We start from the raw sequence: 15,941 nt of genomic DNA on the forward strand, positions 1-15,941 counted from the left end.
ACCTCAAGTCTCTTCTCTCATCCAACAAGGCGCTCCAATTATTGCTTTCCCTTAATTTTACCTTAATAATAAACCTGAACAGCAAAACTACAACATGTGGACAAAGAACAAAACTTATTTTTTAATCCACTGCACCCCTAAAGCCGCCATTTACCACTGCACAAGCTTATCAGCACGAATGAGACAAGATAACAGATTCGCCCACTCGGGGACTCTGGCATCTTCCGCTGCCACCACCACCACCATCGCCACCACCACCCTACACTCACCACCCGGATGAACAAACACGTCTGGTCGAGAATCCTGTAGTTGTACACGTTAGAGAAATCCTTAAACACTACTGGCAGTCATGATACACCTACTGGGCCTGCTGCAGCCAGTCTGAGGCTTTGGGGTGTGTGTGTGTGTGTGTGTGTGTGTGTGTGTGTCCCCATAATAGGGGTGAATCATAAATGACGTAATGATCATTAAATTGTATCCTCTTTTTATTGTTGTTATTGCTGTTGATAATCTGATTATTGTTGCTGTTGTTGGTAGTGTTGGTGCTGGTAGTGATGGTGGTGCTGATGATGATGGCGGTGCTTGCGGCTCTCTCTCTCTCTCTCTCTCTCTCTCTCTCTCTCTCTCCTTCCTGGGTTTTTTCATCATTGTCGCAGCAGCAGAAGTGATATTTAAGTCACACACCACTGATGTAACACGTAGGATGCTACAGTTAATGTCCATGGTGTCAGAAAAAGAGTAAAAGATAAAAACGCTCATAAAGGGCAATCCTCTTCGTCCTTTGCGATGTGTAAGATTACTTATTGCTGTCAGGAAAACCCACCTCTCATTCCACTGTGAAAAACGTGGAAAGGGAAAGCCTCACCCCCATGGCTCGCATGTGTTACAGGGGAATGATTCAAGATAATGTATTTTCTCCCTCTCAAACCACTTACACCTTTCACTTACACTCATTATTAGACGTCCATCCATCATAGACTATTTGCTGCCTCTCGGTTCTCGCACCTTGGTAAGCCTAACTTGGCAAACCTTATCCTAGGTTCACGAAGAAGAAAAATGAGTGGAACGAACGAGGAGGCAGCCTCTCTACTCCTTTCTCTCGTACGTGACAACCATAAATGCTGGTGGAAGTGCCGTCAGGCCCGTCCCACCCGCTAGTGCGCTGGATAACCTTGGACATGACTTCACTGAGAGATGCCGGATGTCTTCTGTTACCTCAAATACTGCTTCCTTACCTTACCTTGTTTCACTCTACCCATTTATCTTCTATAGGTTTTTTAATTCCAAATATTTTTTTCTTCCTCTCTATCTCACTGTATTCTTTATGTTAAGCAAGTGCGTAGAAGTGTGTCCCAAGCATCCGTTAGTCCATGACCTTTTTCCGAGTCTATAGCCATCGTGATAACATCTCCGCTGTGCGTCATGTAAAATTTCTTACTGCAATGTCTTGCTCTTCCGTTACAAGAAACTCGGGGCTTTCATAGGCTCTCTCTCTCTCTCTCTCTCTCTCTCTCTCTCTCTCTCTCTCTCTGTGTGTGTGTGTGTGTGTGTGTGTGTGTGTGTGTGTGTGTGTGTGTGTGTGTGTGTATAATTTTTTTTTCTCGTACAATTAAAATAAATGTGATAAGAGAGAGAGAGAGAGAGAGAGAGAGAGAGAGAGATGTGCAATTTATTTAATAAAACACATAAATTTTAATCACTTGATTACTAACTACCACCACCACCACCACCACCAACAACAACAACAACAACGATAACTTTACGTGACATATTCATCATAAACTTTCCCAATGGTTTTCTTGCTATAACTATTAATCAACAAGCGTTCATCTTCCCTAGCGCGGCCATACCCATCAGAAGATTTGAAGTGGAAAGCACACTGAGGAATTTCTGCTTATCATGTGCAGGAAGTCGCGTCCCGCCCTTCCAGTCCCCCCAAACGCCCACCATCTCAGCTCAGGGACTTGGTGGTCACGAGTTGCAGGGAAAGATGACACCAGAATATTACACGTTCATGAATTATTTGTTGTTATTGGTGATAAATAGTGTTGTTATTATTTTTGTTTTTATGGTGGTGAAACGAGACGACGCTCGAACACCAGAGAGAGAGAGAGAGAGAGAGAGAGAGAGAGAGAGAGAGAGAGAGAGAGAGAGAGAGAGAGAGAGCACATGACGGTAAATCCAGCCACTGACGCATCTTAGGCACCACATGACCAAACTTGACTCAATAACACGTGCAAGCGAACCGTGTGGAAAATGTACTATTACACACACACACACACACACACACACACACACACACACACACACACTTCATTTCTCCATCAGCAACTTTCAGGATATATAATACACGGAGCGAATAATGTTTTTATCAAGGCTTGTAGTCAGAAGCGTTATGGCGTTTTAAAAGAAAAAATACATCAAAGTTTGCAAGTTTATCAAGGACTAGAAAACATGTATTAGCACGCACGAGTAGTACATACGTGGAATTCGTGACATAGAAAATACACTTTTTGGGTTATACTACGAGACTAACAACAACAATAACAGTGACAACAACAATGATAAATCATCATGCACGTTACTCCATCACTCTTCTCACGGTCCTGCCGCGGCTATAAAAACCTTCCACTCCTTGTTTACCTCAGTGGTGATGTCCCCCTCCGTATCCGCCATGTCCCCCGTGGCCACCGTGACCCCCGTGGCCGTATCCTTTGGGGCAGATGGTTTCGTAACTCTTCCGTGTTCGAGTGGCGTACACAGTGACGTATGACTTCTCGGTGACAGTGATGTATTTGGGCAGGGTGTTGATGACGGTGTGGGTGATGTACTGGGGCAGCGTGGCCTTCTTGGTGACGAACTGGGGCACCTGTGGAGGGCGATGGTTCAGAATTGTGTTCTTTGTATTGCAAAATATTCCTATATTGTACTTCCGCCACATTCAAAAGGCTATATTTGGAATGATCTTTTTTGAATGATATTATTATGATTGCAGTGACAGATTGACAAGATCTCTGAATTATTAACCCTTTCAATACTGGGACACACTTTTACCTTGAATTTTGTGTACTATTAGACCATTTTATTGACATTAGGAAGAGTCTGTGGAAGTTAAAAGATTAATGGCCTCAATTTTACCTATTTCAATTCCCCACATAAGTTTCTGAACCTGTATAAAATCACCAAATAGTAAGCAGAGTGAATATTGAAAGGTGTTATGGTACCGAAGGAGTTAACAGGAGAAACAGCCTTCAGAATCCTGCTTATCATCCCTTTGACTTTTGGAAATATTTGTGGAGAGAGAGAGAGAGAGAGAGAGAGTGAGTTAGCAAAGCGTTTCAGAATACGTACCATATAGTATTTCATGTTTGTTTATACCCGTTGTGTTATTTCTGTTCATCCTCATGTATACTATAGTGAAAATAATGTACGGCGGACTGAGTTTTGAAATTAAATGTGTATGACTTTTGTCTTTCCATATATCTATCAATCCGTTTATGTATATGTGAATATTTTTATCCATTCACTTATCTATCAAATTAGTTCATCAATCAGTCTATCTATCTATTTATCTATCTATCTATCTATCTATCTATCTATCTTTCAATACTTGCAGTGCCGGTACACTTACGTTCTGGGTCTGCGTGATGAAGTAAGGCACTGACTGTTTGTTGAGGATCGTAGTCGTGAGGTACACCGGCTCGTACGTGTTAGCCACCGACTTTCTGCGGGCAAGAGAGAGGTAAAGTAGTAGTAGTAGTAGTAGTAGTAGTAGTAGTAGTAGTAGTAGTAGTAGTACTAGTAGTGGCAGTAGGATGTTAACTTGTCCTCCTGAACAATCATAGAGAGTAAAACTAGTACACAGGAAAATAGTTTGTTTAATTTCAAACCATATATACATTTTCAGCTGTGGTCTGTGCTTACCTAGTAGTTATAGTAGTAGTAGTGTACATCCACTTGCTTGAGGTAACCTAGTATGTCTCAACTACGAACTGTAACTTTTATCAGTACATAACAGTGAACATTCATCTGTTATTGACAATTATGGTGACAGTCCCTAACGTTGCATTTCAAGATTGTTAACAACGCTCACTTACCCTCCGTTGTAGTAAGGCACCGGTCTGTACTCCGTTTTCTCCAGCCACACTGTCTTGTAGCCGCAGTCATAGTCATCAGCCAGAGCTAAGTGCGCTACCATCACAGCCACCACCACCACCGCCAGCACGCGCCTCGCACCACACGTCCGTCCTCCAAGCTAGGCGATAAAAAGCGTATCATTGTATGGAAGCATTGTGGAGAAAGTTGTGATATCAGATGATGAATCGGATGAGTACACACACACACACACACACACACACACACACACACACACACACACACACACACACACACACACACTAACTAACTAACTAACTAACTAACTAACTAACTAATCAACTTTAAACCAACTGACTAATTACTAACACACACGAACACAAACACACGCATGAACAATGAACAAAGGTGTCTTTCTAATTCGTTCAGCTAGAGAGAGTTTTGCCCCTGTGGCTCTTCTTAAACGATGCTGAGATAAGAGAACTATCACCACCACCACCACCATTCCCTACCACTGCTCTCCCTCACGCTAGTGTTTCCAGTTACTCCTCTCTCACGATAACCATTTACCTCTAGTGAAGTGAAATCCTGCATTCTCACGAGTTAATCCATGACATGTACAGAGTCATGCACCGAGGCTCATGTGTGTAAACGGTGCTACTATTACCTGTACTGAGAAGTAAGAAAACCGACTATACTGAGAGAGACTGAAGGTGGTGGTGGAGCAAAGAGTTCAAGAAGGAAAGTTGGCCCGAAGGGAAGATGAAAGTGTCTATGTGGGCCAAACAAACGCTCCAACGGGCCTCAAGAGAAACCGTTTATTTTATTAACAGCGATGACTCAGGGAAACTTTGCATGCAGATTAAACACGTGCCTTTGTTGACCGAGGTCCCAATGGAATGACGGTGGTCTGTTTGTTAGGAAGAAAAATTTTCTATTTATGATGTTATGTTTTTTCCTGCTCTTCATTATATCATCGTCAGCAGCAGCATTACCATATTATCATTATTATTATCATTATAATTATTATTATTATTATTATTATTATTATTATTATTATTATTATTATTAACATTATTATTGTTCAGACATTCAGACAAGTTGGAGGAGGATGAAGAGAAACACAGGTGTAGGGAGGTGAGTTTATTCCCTACTAGTTTCGCTGATGCTTCTTCACCTCCCTACACTTTGTTTCTCTTCACCTCCTCCTCCATTATTATTATTATTATTATTATTATTATTATTATTATTATTATTATTATTATCATCATCATCATCATCATCGCAGCATTATTATTATTATTATTATTATTATTATTATTATTAGTAGTAGTAGTAGTAGTAGTAGTAGTAGTAGTAGTAGCAGTAGTAGTAGATTATCGCCATCAATACGCCGTCATCGTCGTCGTCACAATGAACATAAATGTCATGTAATGTAAGTAAACATAAGAATTCCTGAAAAAAATTAATCATGACACACTTTTTACTAGTGTTTGTTTCTTGCACACTTTAAAGTGGTAAAAACTCGCGTTCCGCACACGTGCGTGTTTTACCAGAGAGAGAGAGAGAGAGAGAGAGAGAAAGAAAGAAAGCTGGGGAAAAGAATTAATCTTACTTCATATTTTTTTTTTTTTTTTCTTTCAATATGTTTGTTTATTGGAAACGTCTTGTTGCAAGGATGTAATGTTTTACAGTCACATTGTCCGTTGTCCCTAGATAGGCATCATTATGTACCGAGTCTCCAATAAGTCTGGAGCTATAGGATTTCTAATTTGTTTAATTTTGTAGAAAATAACCCATGTCTCTGATTAGAGAGATCATTCAATCTACTATGCTGTCTTGGGCTCTTAGGCACCGAAAGATTGCAGCAGAATTGAACATCTTGCATCCAGAGCGGCCGCCGGTTTTGTGTTTCCCCTCCTCCCCTCCCATGTGCCCAGACTTATGGAACGCCCGGTACTACACAGGACGGTCTGTTCTCCACGCCATTTAAACCTTCTTGCGTTAGTGATGTTGACAGTGAAGTGCATTCTGCAAGTAAGGACGCAGCTTCATAAGTAGCATCCTATATTTTCCTGTTGCTGCTTCAATTAAATGTACGATTATAAATTATGATACTTGTTACTGAAACGTATAATTATGTTCATATATACGTGACACTACGTAACACTCAGGGGTTGAATTAATGCTATTGTAATTTGTGGACTAAATTCATGTCATATTATATAACACTCATGAAGCAAATGACAAAATTAACACTGCCACTATAGCATGACGTTCATACGCCACACTCACGCAAACCTGCTGGAATTAACACAGCATACTAAGTGTAGATATAGCAAAATACAATGAAGTCAACATCCACTCACCATTGCTAACACTTGCGAACTAACACAGTCACCAAACAAGCGGTGAGGCCTCCAACGCAAACTGAAGCGTCACAACGAACACCCTGCGGCACACCAAGGTCTGAAAGAGAAACAGTGCAGCACCTCACTACACACAACCGCTACCACCGACACACCTTCCAGTACTAGCGAGAGAAAATCATGTGCTCGTCCACACTACCCGTGACCGACCACCTTCCATCCACCCCCTCTACCCACCCCAATAATCACCATCACTGTTCACTTCATGACTGGAAGCGATTTCGATGGAGAGAAAGCACGTCTTACGGTTCCTTTCGAGCCTTTTTTTTTTCTCTCTCTCTCTTTTTTTTTTTTTTTTTTTTTTTTTGTCTCAGTGGTAGTAAAGCGACAAAGAGACGTGTCCGATCACCGCACGTTGTTTGGCGAATATCCGGGCGCTGGACGAGGAAACCTGAGACAACAATATGAAAGTAATAGCAGTAACGAAGAAAGCAGAGGTGAACACTGCTGAAAAATTAAGGCAATCATAGGAAGACCATAAAGCTATTACAATCATTAATCTAGTGAAAACAATAATTTATATGTAATCATTAGGTTTGTAGTGAGGCAGCGGGTTGGGGATTGCAAGCACTTCAGGCCTGAGCATTGTGGGCCCTCATGGAAATGGCGTTCTATTACATAAATCTTACGTGTTCAGCTTTATGGATTCAATCTGGAAATTCAAAAATGGAATTTGATGGAAAAGCGGACGAAACACAAGTTAGGCGATTATTTTCTTAACGTCTCCCGAATGAAGCAGTCATAATTTTCAACCGATAGGGTTAAGAAAATAAATAAACAGATAGATATATGTGAAATAAAGTAGTCATGCCGAGAATAAGTCAAAAATCATATTTGTTGGTTTACAGACTGCTATACTTATGATCATTATGTCCAGCCATTGCGAGGTTATGCTTAAGATAAAACGTCATCACAGACTTAAAATACTCCTGAATATGATGGTGCTTCTAGATTTTCCATAAAAGTTTATTAGAGAGAAAATTAAAGATTTTTATGTATATCTTGCGCGTCACATTAGATCCTCATATACTAAGACACGGGAAGCAGAGTAGGGAGAGGCGAGTGTTTTGCTTCCTCCCTCCCTCCCTCTCTCCCACCCTGCATGGTACTTTCCCTCCTCACCCACCCTTTGACCCTCCCTCCTTACCCTGCCCGGGAGCCATAGTTGATTAAGTGTAAATTTTGAGTCTCTCTCTCTCTCTCTCTCTCTCTCTCTCTCTCTCTCTCTCTCTCTCTCTCTCTCTCTCTCTCTCTCATCGAGGCAGTGTTTAAACAAACAAGTGATGCGTGTCGCTGGCAGATGTTCATTCGCTATCTTAATATTTGCCGCCCGTGAGCTTTGCCTCTCTTGACACTAAAAGCACAACGTAAGCTGCTGCCTCAGAGAAACAGCAGCGAGTGAAACTTAAAACTAACTTGAGAATCAATGTAAAGGCTTCGGTGGAGCTAGAAGGCAATAATTTATTATCTACGTAATGAAAAAATAATAGATAAATAAATGAGTAAATAATAATCGAAGGTAAAGACTTTTCTTCCATTTTCGATGCAAAAAGTTTAGAACTTCATTGATTTCCATTACAAGACCTTACGTAAACCACGAGGATATTCATCAGATCTGATCAGAAATCTGAGACTTACTTCTCTAGGGTTTCCCTCATGCCTCAGCAGTCTTCACGCTGCTTAATCGTCAGCTGTGATGCGAAATGGCCTGTATCACCTTCACACGCAATATTATGCAAAGCCATTCAAAAATAAATTTAGTAATGCAACGATATTGACATGACTTCATTCGTCAAGCTTCCAGCTTCTGGCTGTAAAATTAACGTGTACTTACCTAGTTGTATTTAGCTAGTTGTAGTTTTACAGGGCCTGGGCTTTATGCTCGTGTGGCCCCGTCTCCATATCTACACTTATCCAATTTTTCTTTAAAACTATGCACACTCGTTGCTGACACCACTTCCTCACTCAAACTGTTCCAAGTCTCAACACATCTTTGCGGGAAACTATATTTTTTAACATCTCCCAGATATCTTCCCTTCCTCAGTTTCTTACTATGCGATCTTGTGCTTCTAATGTCATATTCTTCTCTCAGGATTAGTTTCTCATTATCCACTTGATCCATTCCGTTAATCAATTTATAAACTTGTATCAGATCCCCTCTCTCTCTTCTCTGTTCCAGGGTTGGTAGATCCATAGCTTTTAGTCTCTCCTCATATAACATCCCTTTAACTTCTGGAACCATTCTTGTAGCCATTTTTTGTAGTCTCTCCAATTTCCTTATGTGTTTCTTTCTATGGGGGCTCCACACAACTCCTGCATATTTCAATCTGTGTTTTATTACAGTACTTAACAATTTCTTCATCATTTCTTTGTCCATGTAGTGAAATACTAATCCAATATTCCTTAGCAAATTATATGTCTCTGAAAATTCTATCAATATGGCTTACCGGTTGATTGTTTTCTTCCATCGTCACTCCCAAGTCCTTTTCCTTTTTTACTTTTTTCTAGTTCTACTCCATGTCCCATAGATTCCCACTGGTCGTCTTTCGCTTTTTCCCATTTCCATGACATGTGTGTGTGTGTGTGTGTGTGTGTGTGTGTGTGTGTGTGTGTGAAATTAGCAACTTCAGAAATTTGTCATATGATCAACACTTAACTTCTTTGCAGTGGCTTTACCGTATAGCGACAGGTGTCTATAGTATCTTCTCCATTCATTCATCTATCTATCTATTTATTTATCTCTTCGTCTATCTATTTATTCATCTATCCATCCATCCATCCATCCATCTATCTATCTATCTATCTATCTATCTATCTATCTATCTATCTATCTATCTATCTATCCATCTATCTATCGAGTCTAAAGTCCATTGGAGAGTTTAACAGTGACTGGGTCTCCTTCACAATCCTCTATGAAGTCGCAATGACAAGCTCTTTTTCTGTTGTTCTTTTTCTTAACGGCCGGTTTGCGAAAGTTTCTTTTCTCTTGGTGGATCTTTGTAAACTATTTAACGTGCAAACTTTCCTTACGTGACTGTAGGAATATGAAAGTATTGTAAACATGGGAATCTTGGCGTAACATCATCAACATTTTGGCACGGAAAAAGCTCCGGTGTGCGAAGGGAAGAGAGCGTGACACACCGAGCGTGCTCTGGTACACACCCGCTCAAGCCTGAGTAGGGCTCCCCCGACCAGTAAATTGGTTCAGTAGTGTCAGCGAAGCTTAAATTGTTTCTCAAAGCAGAGAGAAGATTCTATCTCTGAAAAGAAACTGATACTTTGATCAAACATTACCGATAACTTTTCTTTTTTATTTATAGTAGTATAGTTCATGAAATATTTGATTGCAAAGAGAGAGAGAGAGAGAGAGAGAGAGAGAGAGAGAGAGAGAGAGAGAGAGAGAGAGAGAGAGAGATGGTTAATGATTTTTTTGTACGGAAAGGGATAAATGGAGAGATGCATTAAGCCGAGAGTGTTAATGATAAAGAAAAGGATGAGAATCTCTGGTGTATACCAAGACACAAGGTGCATCCGTGCGGCGGATAAAGCCTGGCTGGGTGGTTGTGGTGTCTTGAGCGGGGAAAGTAACTACTGTCGTCCATCCGTAACGCACCTGTTGAGACTACTGATGGAATCGCCACTCTCTCTCTCTCTCTCTCTCTCTCTCTCTCTGCACCATTATGACGCTATTACAGTGTGCCGAATTGGTTTGCTTCCGTCATTCCCTCAGTGGGCACACGCTCTCACTGCTGCTTCAGGAAACGGTGCATAATGTACTTTTTTCTGTCATCAGTCATATTGTACTTTGTAGGCTCAATATTCAGCTGCACAGTTATTGTAGTACCGTTGTTATTCAATGTAGAAATTATGTCAGTTTATTTGATTGTATTTTGAATGAAGCAACCTTTTATAGTTTTTATTTCGTATTAGATTCATGTAAATATTCGATTGTTATTAATAGTATAGTATATCATGGTTCGAGCCGGCGTGTGTGTATGTGTGTGTGTTTCACTGTTTCACTGTTTGATCTGCTGCAGTCTCTGACGAGACAGACAGACGTTACCCTACGGAACGAGCTCAGAGCTCATTATTTCCGATCTTCGGATAGGCCTGAGACCAGGCACACACCACACACCGGGACAACAAGGTCACAACTCCTCGATTTACATCCCATACCTACTCACTGCTAGGTGAACAGGGGCTACACGTGAAAGGAGACACACCCAAATATCTCCACCCGGCCAGGGAATCGAACCCCGGTCCTCTGGCTTGTGAAGCCAGCGCTCTAACCACTGAGCTACCGGGCGTGTGTGTGTGTGTGTGTGTGTGCGTGTAATTCACCACGGTCGTCTACTGGTCACTCAGCCAGCCTTCCCCATTACGGAGCGAGCTCAGAGCTCATAGACCGATCTTCGGGAAGGACTGAAAATACAATACACTCAACACACCGGGAAAGCGAGGCCACAACCCCTCGAGTTACATCCCGTGCCTATTTGCTGCTAGGTGAACAGAAGCTACACATTAAGAGGCTTGCCCCTTTGCCTCACCGCTTTCCGGGACTCGAACCCGGACCCTCTCGGTTGTGAGACGACCGTGCTAACCACTACACTACGCGGTCTGTGTGTGTGTGTGTGTGTGTGTGTGTGTGTGCGTGTGTGTGTTATTCACCACGGTTGTCTGCTGGTCACCCAGCCAGTCTTTCCCCTACAGAAAGAGCTCGTAGTTGACCGATCATCAGGTAGGACTGAGACCACACCACACACCGGAAAAGCGAGGCCACAACCCCTCGAGTTACATCCCGTACCTATTTACTGCTAGGTGAACAGGGGCTACATATTAAGAGGCTTGCCCATTTGCCTCGCCGCTTTCCGGGACTCGAACCAAGACCCTCTCGATTGTGAGTCGAGCGTGCTAACCACTACACTACGCGGTGTGTGTGTGTGTGTGTGTTTCCTGGTTGGGTTTCATTGAATGTTCAGGTGGGATCCTGTAACAGCGTTGATGAAGTGTTCAGAGTTGCATTTCTTCCCATACTACCCTATTTATTCTGGTAGCCTCTCCGTGCCGCTTCCAGCCGTGTCTAACTTCATTGCTCTCCTTAGTTAGTAACCATGAAGAAGAGATGAAAATTAAATAGAGGAGACCAGTAACCTTGTAAAATAGTCTCTTGGGAAATCTGCCCAAGCTCTCAAATTTCAGTAACAACTCAAGCTCATGACTTGGAACACTTGAAGCGTCCCCGTTGCGTAGGCTGGACAACATCACAATATAGTACACCGTTAGAGACTCATCTCTCAACCCGAAGCACCATCATCATCATCAGCCTTCAGGTATGTAAACTGTCTGTAGTGGTATTTTATCCTGTACTATACACAATGATGAGTGGATGTTTGATGTTCAGTAGATGAATGTGGTTAAAGGGTGATTGTGTCGGGACTTAGCCAGTGCAGCAGAAGAGGCGGTGAGGGCGTAGGATGGCGGTGAAGAGGAGGTGTGGCTGCCCCGCGTGGAGGCAACAGGCGCCGCTCCAAGCCTCCACACCACCCGCACCTGGTAGTATGCAGTAGTGACACATGATTTTACCGATACTGGGTGCAAGATATATCGTGGATGGTTCCCTAGTGCAAAGCAATATGTCCACCTGGCCCCAGATTTACTCTTCTTGTCTGGTCGGCTACTCTGTCATTGGCAGCTGGCAGGAAAAGGCATACCTGTAATGTCACTTGATAGACTTACTTTGTTATCCAGATACCTTTGCACCGTTCAATACTTATGAGTGTACCTATATATGTAATCTTTTTGACATCCAACTTTCACACCATTGCTTTTTTACATAGATGGTAGATTTGAGAATGATTAGAATCAAGAATGAGCAAGATAAATATGGTAGGAGGAGGTCCTATTCTTGACTTTTACCATATGCTCTTGCATAGTTATCTCTTATAGTTAGGGATTGGATACTCCTTGAGTCCAATATGTTATTTATAACTGGATCTTACTTTCTAGCCTGTGAAAGTTCAAGTTTAGATGCTGAGGTTTTCTCCATTGCAAGTTTGTATTCTGCGCCAACTTTCCTCTACTGCAATGTCTCGCTCAAACATTATGATCCCAAATAGCCAAGGTATGTAAAGCTGTACAGGTTATCTAGATTTGTTATTTTGTGCACTATGTATATGTTTTCTGCCTGGTAAGCTTCTTGAGGTTCCGTTTAATATTTCTAAATATCTGAATGCTCAACAGAAGGTGGAGTAAAGCGTGCAGCTGAACCTGAGGCAAGTACCAATGAGGAGAAACGCTTCCACAAAGACACCACACCTGATGGAGTCATGGAAGTTGTACGAAGGAAACGGAGAAAATATGCCCTCCTCCTCTCTTACTGTGGCAAAGGCTATTTAGGCATGCAGAGGTATACATTTGCTAGATAAGCTACACTACTTTGTACATGCTGTATCTTACTAATTAGTACTAAAGTTTGATGAAGTGCTCATCCATATTAATTCAACAGAAACCCAGGTTACCGTACCATAGAAGATGACCTTTTGACTGCCATGTTGCATGCTGACCTAATGACTGAGGAGGGCTGTACCTGTCCTCAGATGTTCCACTTTCAACGTGCAGCTCGTACAGACAAGGGGGTGTCAGCAGCTCGCCAGGTGGTGTCTGTTAAACTCCGTAAGTGTGAATACCAGAAGAGTATTGTCACATTGGTGCAGTGGGAAAAAATATGTCAAGAAACAATATTGACTGGGCCCATGTAATAGAATTATTCATTGAAAACACATAATGGAAGTAATTAAATATCTTAATTGTTTGCCTGCATGTGATCAAAGATGCATCTTACCAGCTATTACTCAGTTGAGTGTAGGCATCTGCTGTGCTTTTATTATAAGTCCCATTCATTCTTACAAGTTTATGAATTTTCAGCTGAAGATGTGACCATACCAGATATGGTAGTGAGAATCAATCAACATCTCTGCAGTCAGATCCGTGTTATGGCCATTCGACGAGCAACTAAAGGTTTCAATTGCAAATCTTGGTGTGACTCTCGGACGTATTCTTACATGTGTCCAACCTTCGCCTTTGCTCCAGAAATAGAGGTAATATTTATGATTTCATACTGCATCATACTTCATACGTATTAAGTATTTATTTCTGTATTCCATTATCATAAAAAGCATCAACGATGGATGGATACAGATCGTGGGAATCCCTTTCTAGAACTTTTAGTACCACATAGAACACTGTTTGCCCCTTTGTCACTCATTTGTATTTTACCTTGAATTATGAATTTTATTTATGATATTAATTATTACATACATTATTGAATACATTATCAATATAATATTTTTGTCTTATTTCAGAAGGCAAAAGAGGACTACCGTATCACTCCTGAAGTATTGGATGGGTTGAGAAATATTCTCAAACTTTATGAAGGCACTCATAACTTCCATAATTTTACTGCTCGAAAGTAAGTTCACCCACTTTTATTTTTTACTTTTCTTTTTTATACCATCTCCAAATCTTTCAGATAAGTAATCTGTACTCACCACCACAATAGTCTAAGCCCTGAGGTGATGTTGACATTGTTTTGGGGATTTTACATTTAGTTGAAAAATATATTTTCTTACCTATCTTCCTAAGTGTTAGCATATTAAAGTTAAAAAGATGAATGGATAGTTTTAGAAGTGTTTGTTTTGATTTTCAGGAAAGCCCAGGATGCCAGTGCCAATCGCTACATTATGGACATTGATTGTGGCCAACCTTTTGAGCGAAATGGGCTGGAATGGCTATTGATAAAAATCAAAGGTATATTGTCTTGTGTGATGAACATCTAGTTTGGTTCAATAGTTTTCAGTAGAAATTCATTAGATTTTGCTCATTCTGGTCCTTATTGTATCTGTCTTAGTAATTTTTGTTTTTGCTGTAAATATGTCTAATCCTTTGGACAGGGCAGAGTTTCATGCTTCATCAAATTCGTAAGATGGTGGGCCTGGCAATGGCCATTAGCCGGGGTCTGGTTGGGTCTGAAGTCATTGCTAGAGCATGGAAGGAGTCCCGCTTAGATGTGCCCATAGCACCTGGTCTTGGCCTTGTACTGGAAGAGCCGCATTACAACAAATACAACAAGAGATATGGATCAGATGGGATTCATGAGGTTTGTATATTGTGTGTGTTACATAACTATTGAAGTTTTGAATACACATCCATTGAGGAAGCAAGGCATCAGAAAGATAGGGATTTGTCTCTCACCTAATGCTTTGCTTATGTATGTACACCTGCTGGTGTTGTAAGTTGCTAGAAGAAACCAGTGTCAATACTGTAAGGGATTGAAAATTTGCCTACTAGAATACAGTAATCATTAAACTTTTATCTAACTTATAGCCCCTCACCTGGGAGGATGAGAAGCAGAAGATTGAAGAGTTTCGAGAGGATAACATTGACTCCTGCATCATTGAAACTGAAATTCGAGACAAGTCCATGCTGCAGTGGTTGTCAACCCTTCCCCTGCATCATTTCAGCACCTCTGAGGTGACTTTGCCGGTAAATGTTAAGAGTTGGAAGAAAAACTGCATGTACAGATTAGTCATCAATATCCTGACATTGTAGTTCAGCATTTTTCCAGTTGTAAACTGTATATTTTTCTTTCTTCAGAAAAATACTTCTGGACTCTCTTCTAAAACCAAAGGGAGTGATGATGAGGTAGAAGATGAAGATGAAGATGACCTGGACCAGTATAGAGTCTCTCCACATAAAAGCAAAGAAACACCAGTGACATCTGGTGTGGGAAAATTGAAAGAGATAACTAATGGGCATATTGGAACTAATGTTGAGGGGAGTTTGAATGTTCCTAGTAATACAGATCAATCAGAAGGAGAGGCCTCAAATGTAAGTGAAGCAAAGTGTCCAAATAGCTAATTCTTCTCTAAAGTTAAACATATACGTACATATTTTTCAAATGTTACAAGAGATAAGTTTCATATACTAAATGGTTTATAGAAATAGTACAAATGTGTGTTGTACTCAAGTTAGATCAATTGTACTTTAAGCCACTCATATTTATTTACTTATTTTTTGTTCTTGTTTTGTGTGTGTGTGTGTGTGTGTGTGTGTGTGTGTGTGTGTGTGTGTGTGTGTGTGTGTGTGTGTGTGTGTGTAATTCACCTCGGTCGTCTGCTGGTCACCCAGCCAGTCTTCCCCATTACGGAGCGAGCTCAATGGTCATAGACCGATCTTCAGGTAGGACTGAGACCACAACACACTCCACACACCGGGAAAGTGAGGCCACAACCCCTCGAGTTACATCCCGTACCTATTTACTGCTAGGTGAACAGGGGCTACACATTAAGAGGCTTGCCCATTTGCCTCGCCGCCTCCGGGATTCAAACCCGGACCCTCTCGAGTGTGAGTCAAGCGTGC

At 41.3% G+C, this 15,941-nt stretch overlaps 2 protein-coding genes across 6 annotated transcripts; one reads left to right on the forward strand and one right to left on the reverse strand.

The window, feature by feature from the left end:
• Positions 1-2,420: 2,420 nt before the first annotated feature.
• LOC123503969 lies at positions 2,421-6,633 on the reverse strand. Of its 2 annotated transcripts, none has more exons than XM_045254132.1 (4): positions 6,465-6,633; positions 4,098-4,255; positions 3,632-3,725; positions 2,421-2,869 (listed from the first exon to the last, which is right to left on the reverse strand). In XM_045254132.1, the coding sequence occupies exons 1-4, from the start codon at positions 6,465-6,467 to the stop codon at positions 2,645-2,647; spliced, it is 480 nt and encodes a 159-aa protein (XP_045110067.1). In that variant the 5' UTR covers positions 6,468-6,633; the 3' UTR covers positions 2,421-2,644. The 2 variants fall into 2 exon arrangements, with proteins under 2 accessions (XP_045110067.1, XP_045110066.1); XM_045254131.1 differs by lacking the exon at positions 6,465-6,633 and adding an exon at positions 4,666-4,779.
• Positions 6,634-11,739: 5,106 nt separating this feature from the next.
• Positions 11,740-15,705, forward strand: LOC123503970 (tRNA pseudouridine synthase A-like). Of its 4 annotated transcripts, none has more exons than XM_045254133.1 (10): positions 11,740-11,854; positions 12,531-12,645; positions 12,765-12,930; positions 13,030-13,196; positions 13,449-13,621; positions 13,886-13,992; positions 14,230-14,330; positions 14,474-14,679; positions 14,907-15,065; positions 15,177-15,704. In XM_045254133.1, the coding sequence occupies exons 2-10, from the start codon at positions 12,552-12,554 to the stop codon at positions 15,438-15,440; spliced, it is 1,437 nt and encodes a 478-aa protein (XP_045110068.1). In that variant the 5' UTR covers positions 11,740-11,854; positions 12,531-12,551; the 3' UTR covers positions 15,441-15,704. The 4 variants fall into 4 exon arrangements, with proteins under 4 accessions (XP_045110068.1, XP_045110070.1, XP_045110069.1 ...); XM_045254135.1 differs by lacking the exon at positions 11,740-11,854 and adding an exon at positions 11,868-12,077 and having other exon boundaries at positions 15,177-15,705; XM_045254134.1 differs by lacking the exon at positions 11,740-11,854 and adding an exon at positions 11,869-12,080.
• The last annotated feature ends 236 nt before the right edge of the window (positions 15,706-15,941 follow it).

The sequence above is a fragment of the Portunus trituberculatus genome, chromosome 15 (genome assembly GCF_017591435.1).
Source record: "Portunus trituberculatus isolate SZX2019 chromosome 15, ASM1759143v1, whole genome shotgun sequence".
Classification (NCBI taxonomy): Eukaryota; Metazoa; Arthropoda; class Malacostraca; order Decapoda; family Portunidae; genus Portunus; species Portunus trituberculatus.

What these genes read in the sequence shown, in the direction of transcription:
- LOC123503969 (XM_045254131.1), bottom strand. Translation starts at nt 4,689, where the DNA reads ATGCAGGATTTCACTTCACTAGAG. An exon ending in AGGATTTCACTTCACTAGAG is followed by an intron (nt 4,256 to 4,665) that starts GTAAATGGTTAT and finishes TTTATCGCCTAG; the next exon opens with CTTGGAGGACGGACGTGTGG. An exon ending in TCATCACGCAGACCCAGAAC is followed by an intron (nt 2,870 to 3,631) that starts GTAAGTGTACCG and finishes CGCCCTCCACAG; the next exon opens with GTGCCCCAGTTCGTCACCAA.
- LOC123503970 (XM_045254133.1), top strand. Translation starts at nt 12,552, where the DNA reads ATGCTGAGGTTTTCTCCATTGCAAGTTTGTATTCTGCGCCAACTTTCC. An exon ending in GGTGGTGTCTGTTAAACTCC is followed by an intron (nt 13,197 to 13,448) that starts GTAAGTGTGAAT and finishes ATGAATTTTCAG; the next exon opens with CTGAAGATGTGACCATACCA. An exon ending in GCTATTGATAAAAATCAAAG is followed by an intron (nt 14,331 to 14,473) that starts GTATATTGTCTT and finishes TCCTTTGGACAG; the next exon opens with GGCAGAGTTTCATGCTTCAT.